Genomic DNA, 5,296 nt, shown 5'->3' with positions numbered 1-5,296 from the left:
AAACCATAACTTTAAAAATAAGACAGCTTACCTCTACAAGAAGTAAAAGTGACATGACAATTAAAATTTCCATATACTATCTGTTTATATAAGTTAAAGCTCAATTATATTAGTGACGACTGACGAACTGGGATCAAAAGCAATTAATGTAAATAGTTCTCATTTTGTTCAATGAATTTTTCGATGAAAATGACACTGGAGATAAGAAGGTTATTACTCTCAAGATCTTAAAATTAGGATCTTTAAAGATTTTTCTTTTTCTCCAGCTAATTTTCTGGACCCCTTTGTAATTTCGAGGCCCCATGCTTTACTTTGTGCCTTCAAATACTCAACTAAGTAAGTGCATTTGCGTTAATTTCAACCAAAAATAAATACTTACCAAATTAGCAACTGCTTTAATTTATTGTTTCTAATGAGTTCTATAAGCAAGAAGAACAAACATATGCCATGCTCAGCATGCAAGCTTCTTCGTAGACGCTGCACTCAAGATTGCATTTTCTTGCCTCACTTTCCAGCTGCTGAACCACAAAAATTTATTGCTGTTCATCGCATTTTTGGTGCTAGCAACATCAGCAAAACGTTACAAGTACGTATTTCAAAAAATTTAACTTCTTTTTATGACAGTGGTCTGTGTATGGACTAGCTTGTGCGCGATTAAGCTTTGCCACTGGCTATCATCTTCGTGTTTGAACCAGCTTGTGCACAATTAGTCTTTTCACCACCTATCTGCTACCAGCACAACTGCACAAGCACTGGATAGCTATGACCAATAAACTTTAGGCAAATAAGAAGAAATCACTGCACGCCTTCCGTCCCTATTTGGTTTTGAACCATAACTTACAATTAAAATACAAAGCCAAGGATGCTTAGGTGCAAAAGAACTAGATTTTTTATCTTTTTATTTATTTATAATACAATTAGATTTTAAGTTCTATACATTAACAATGCAACATAATTTTACACAAGTATATCACTTAAAAGATAACTACAAGCAACTAACCAGAATATGTGGAACTAGTTACTTGAAAAGTAAGGCAACATGCTACCAGTAGTAAATAATACACCATAAACGATTAGTTAGTGGTGGAGCTAGAGTTTTTCACTTTTGGGATTCAGAATATAACGAATTAAACACACTAAGAACCCAAGGGATTCAACATCTACTATTTATACATAAATAATAATTTTGACCTAGTGTATTTTTCAAGCGAAGGGAGTTCAGATTACACCCCTAGCTCTGCCCCTCTGATCAGAATATACAAGTTAAATCCATAGAACTAATATAATGCTAAGACTGCAAGTTAAAAAGATGCACTCCACGAAATGAACCTTTTTTAAATTTGCTTTGTATGTTTGGCATTCATTTTTGAAGGAGATACCAAAGGAGAATAGAGAAGATGCAGTGATCAGCATGGTCTATGAAGCTACGGCAAGACTCAGAGATCCAGTTTATGGCAGTGTAGGCATCATTTCTGCCCTCCAGAAACATGTCTTTCACTTGCAATCCGAGTTAAACAAAGCTTTAGATGAAGCAATGTGTCTCAGAATCCAGTTACCCGATCCTTTATCCTTACCCTCCCTGCTGGAAGGTTCTCCACTCACTTCCGAGAACCATGAGTTTCACCATTCTCAGAATCCAAGGGAGCAAAATGCATATGCTAATGCCTCAGATGCCTTGCTTCTACTTCCAGAAGCAGCAGATTATTGTTTCCAAGAAACTGAAGTTCTTCCACTGCCTTATTTGGGCATATAGGTCTTCAATATGGACAACAGTAGACTGTCAATATTTGCCTTTCATTTAACACCTTATCATGTTCTTTTTCTTCCCCTGCTACTCATCTAGTCAAATATATAAGTGGATTTCGCTAAGATAATGTTCCAAGGCCGCAGATATACTAGTTTCTTCATGCTTTGGACCTCCGAATGAAAAAAGATTTAAGTTATATACACCAACACTGTAAAAGCTTTTACACTATCGGTGCAATTTAACTCCAGGGTCATCATATCATGCTTGATTTCAGAAGTTAAGTGTTTTAGTAGGTCAACTTTACCTGATGGTGCAAATGTATAAAGCTGGTCAGTAGAGCAGGTGAATAACGCATGAACTACCAGTGAGCACTGCAACTGATTCATGATATTATGCACTAAAAAACTAAAATCAAGTAACTGTATGGTGACAATTTCCAACAAAAAGGAACTATGATAAAAAGGTATCTGAAAGGCGCTTGTAAAAGACTCAGGCATTCAAGTCAAATAAAACCTTCCAGCATTGTGTCTGATTCGTGGAGACCGGAGAGAACAAACATTCAAAATCATTAATATAGCATCAGTATCTAGTATCGATACTGCAAAAAGTTAAATAAATCCAGCTGTATGATTACAATAACCCACAAAATGAAACTATGACGAAAGCTCTATTAAAAGGGCTTGTAAAAAACCCGGGCATTCTAGTCAATGAAAATCTTCTTGCGCAATCAATGGCCTAAGAAATATTTATCAATAACTGGGTTATCCGGAAGAACAAACATCCAAAAATCATTGATATAACATCAGTATCTAGTTACAACTTCAAGTATATATGACAGGACAACAACTTCAGAGTAAGAGGCTTGAAGGAATTGTGATGGTCAGAAGTCAGAACTACTATCTAAGCCTATCTTGTAAAAGAAGATTTAGTACTACAACCTTCAAATCTTCAAATTACAAGGTAAAATCAGGAACAATTGTTAACAGTTAAGATATTCACCCTCTGCGACAAAATGAAGGGCTTACATTGGTTGGAAAGTAAAAGCTCAGTAAAGATAATTATGTGAGAATATGTGATTTAGTGACCATGTAAAAGATCCTCCGGTTCCAGCTCCACCCCTAACCGATGTTTCATGGAAGCTTGACTATTCACTGGTAATTTGATTTTCTTTTGTAATTCCACAAACCTCTGAATATCAAAATCATACTTCTTGATCAGCTTCCTCTGCCTTGAGAGGAAGAGCCTTTTCAGCACATCTTGGTATGACGGATCTCTGGAAGTAACAAGGAAGTAAGCATAACCTACTACTATTCCAGCAGTAGTTGTAAAAAAAGCAATGGGCTCCATCACATCCCAAGAGAATTCCCAGAATGTAAGACGGAAGAAGAGTCCGACCTGCAAAAGCCCGGCCCCTAAACCAGTCCATAAAATACGGCGCACATGCTTATGTGCAAGCTCGTCTATCTTATCCTTCTTCTCCGTCAGAATCTTTAGTTCCTCTATTGTGGGGTCATCTTCAGGTAGAAGTGCTAAGGGAACTGCCTTTCTAATTTCATCCACCACCTGAAAACAAAAGGAAGAAAGCTTTTAAGAGGGCCCGCTAGAAATGGACTTTTCTTAAGAAATGTCACTCAAATCCATATTCGGAAACAACCAAGTATGCATTTAAAACTCACACATTCTTTACTTTCTCAGGCAACTTAAGCGATAAATTGGTGATCAAAGAAAGCATTATTCTAAGTTCTAACTCTCGTGATTTTCTAATTCTCGTCGTCTCATAAAATTAGAAAGTAAGTAATTGGATGACGTTATGCAAATACAGAAAAGAAGTAATTGAAACATGACATGACAATAATTTAGGGATCTTCACACCATTAACTTATCGACTGAGAATCCACCGCATTTTTGGTAATATGAAACAATGTCCGCAAAAAGGTGGATAATGAATTATGAATGCCCAAACTCACGTCATTTACACCTTTCGTTGTGTTTTCTCATAAATTCTACAATCAAAGGCAGGACATTAACGCTAAATGATTCTGCTAAGTATATACCGATCTAAGGAAACATAAATTCAAATACGAATTAATAACGCAAATTGATCAACATAGGTGCTGATGGCAAATTATACTGATTGGCACCACTTTCTCGAATTAATAATGCAAATTTCCTGATGTAATTAACACTTATAAACTATTTAACAGCTAATTCTCAGGATAAACTGATCAACATAGGTCCTTTTTATAAGCACATACCGAAGGCAGACAATAAAAGCAGAATAAGTGAGCAAAGCTACAGAAACTATGTTGTTCTTCATGTTGGTTCTTGATATTCTAGCAGATGCCAATGATTGTATTCTTTTTCATTTCCCCTTCTATGTTACCGATAACATTTTCTCCTCTATCTTAGAGGCTAATAAAACCAAACGCCAAATCAAGATTCCACAAAGATCTCCCCTTTTTCATGATTTCTTAGATATTACAGCTAAACAATGCAAATTTAACACACATATCATCAATATACACAACCCCAAATCCCAAAACAATGAAAAATCTAAGAGAAAAACAAATTAACCTTATCAGGGTGAAGGTAAACTTTATCTCTGAAGAGCAAAATAACACCAGCTTCATCAAGAACTCTAGCAAAACCAACAGCCTCTTCATGTGTTTTCGCCACACCAATATTTTCACAAGCCTTTAACAGATCCATATACCCAATAACCTCAGTATTCTTCATCCCTAATTTCCACTTTAACTCTTCAACATTCACCAATCTCATTAACCTTTTAGCTTCCTCATGTGTAATAGTATCCCCATTATTCACATTCACATTCTTCTTTTCCTCATTATTGGAATCAGAGCTAAAATAATACCCACCCATCATTCGGGTCGGGCCACAATAGAACCCGACCCGAAACGGCCTTGTCCCACCATAGTTAATCGAATTTGTCCTCACAGCCGATGTAACTGTCTGTTTCAATAAATTACACGAAGTTCTCCACATTTTTTCTACTAATAGTTAAAATACTTTCGCTTGATACAAAAATTAAAACTGCGAATAATATGAATGTAACATAATCAAGAACTGATGTTGGTATATTGAGCCATGATTTTGCTATGAAATTCTTGGATAAAGCAAGAGAAATAATAATAAGATGGAGATAAGGAAAGAGCAATAATACGAGAATAACGGTGTCTGTTTTTGTAACGGTTGAAAATGAGTTTATGGAAGCCCGCTAAATGAGAGAGTAAGTTACCATTTCTAGTTTTTGTAGGAAGAAGAAAAGGAGAGAATTACACGGAGTAGGGCTAGGGTTTTTAACTTTTTACCACGCATTTGACACGGTCACACGGTCTGTTCAATCCATGTTTCCTTGCGACAGTTCATAGGAAGTTTCGTCAAAAAACATTGTAGTGTGTGCTCTTCTGGGATAAAGTGGGCCCTTGAATCCTTTGATAGTATTAGAATCCCCGACTTTTTTTGAGTTTCCCAAAATTTACCGATTTGATTAATTTAAGGTTCAAAAACACACCTCAAGTATCACTTTTT

General features: G+C 36.0%; 2 protein-coding genes across 2 annotated transcripts; one reads left to right on the top strand and one right to left on the bottom strand.

The window, feature by feature from the left end:
* Positions 1-214: 214 nt before the first annotated feature.
* LOC132042675 (LOB domain-containing protein 4-like) lies at positions 215-2,144 on the top strand. Its single transcript, XM_059433203.1, has 2 exons — positions 215-586; positions 1,373-2,144. Exons 1-2 carry the CDS (start codon positions 413-415, stop codon positions 1,751-1,753), a joined length of 555 nt encoding a protein of 184 aa, XP_059289186.1. The 5' UTR covers positions 215-412; the 3' UTR covers positions 1,754-2,144.
* A 364-nt stretch (positions 2,145-2,508) lies between these two features.
* Positions 2,509-5,029, bottom strand: LOC132042674 (calcium uniporter protein 6, mitochondrial-like). Its single transcript, XM_059433202.1, has 2 exons — positions 4,322-5,029; positions 2,509-3,310 (listed from the first exon to the last, which is right to left on the bottom strand). The coding sequence occupies exons 1-2, from the start codon at positions 4,748-4,750 to the stop codon at positions 2,825-2,827; spliced, it is 915 nt and encodes a 304-aa protein (XP_059289185.1). The 5' UTR covers positions 4,751-5,029; the 3' UTR covers positions 2,509-2,824.
* Positions 5,030-5,296: the final 267 nt, after the last annotated feature.

The sequence above is a fragment of the Lycium ferocissimum genome, unplaced genomic scaffold, assembly GCF_029784015.1.
Source record: "Lycium ferocissimum isolate CSIRO_LF1 unplaced genomic scaffold, AGI_CSIRO_Lferr_CH_V1 ctg16951, whole genome shotgun sequence".
Lineage (NCBI taxonomy): Eukaryota > Viridiplantae > Streptophyta > Magnoliopsida > Solanales > Solanaceae > Lycium > Lycium ferocissimum.
The sequence above is the reverse complement of the archived record's forward strand: the minus strand, read 5'-3'. Positions and strand labels throughout refer to the sequence as shown.

Coding starts and splice junctions, on each gene's coding strand:
- LOC132042674 (XM_059433202.1), bottom strand. CDS start 4,750: ATGTGGAGAACTTCGTGTAATTTATTGAAACAGACAGTTACATCGGCT. Junction 3,311..4,321: donor TTTACCTTCACCCTGATAAG/GTTAATTTGTTT, acceptor TTTTGTTTTCAG/GTGGTGGATGAAATTAGAAA.
- LOC132042675 (XM_059433203.1), top strand. CDS start 413: ATGAGTTCTATAAGCAAGAAGAACAAACATATGCCATGCTCAGCATGC. Junction 587..1,372: donor ACATCAGCAAAACGTTACAA/GTACGTATTTCA, acceptor TCATTTTTGAAG/GAGATACCAAAGGAGAATAG.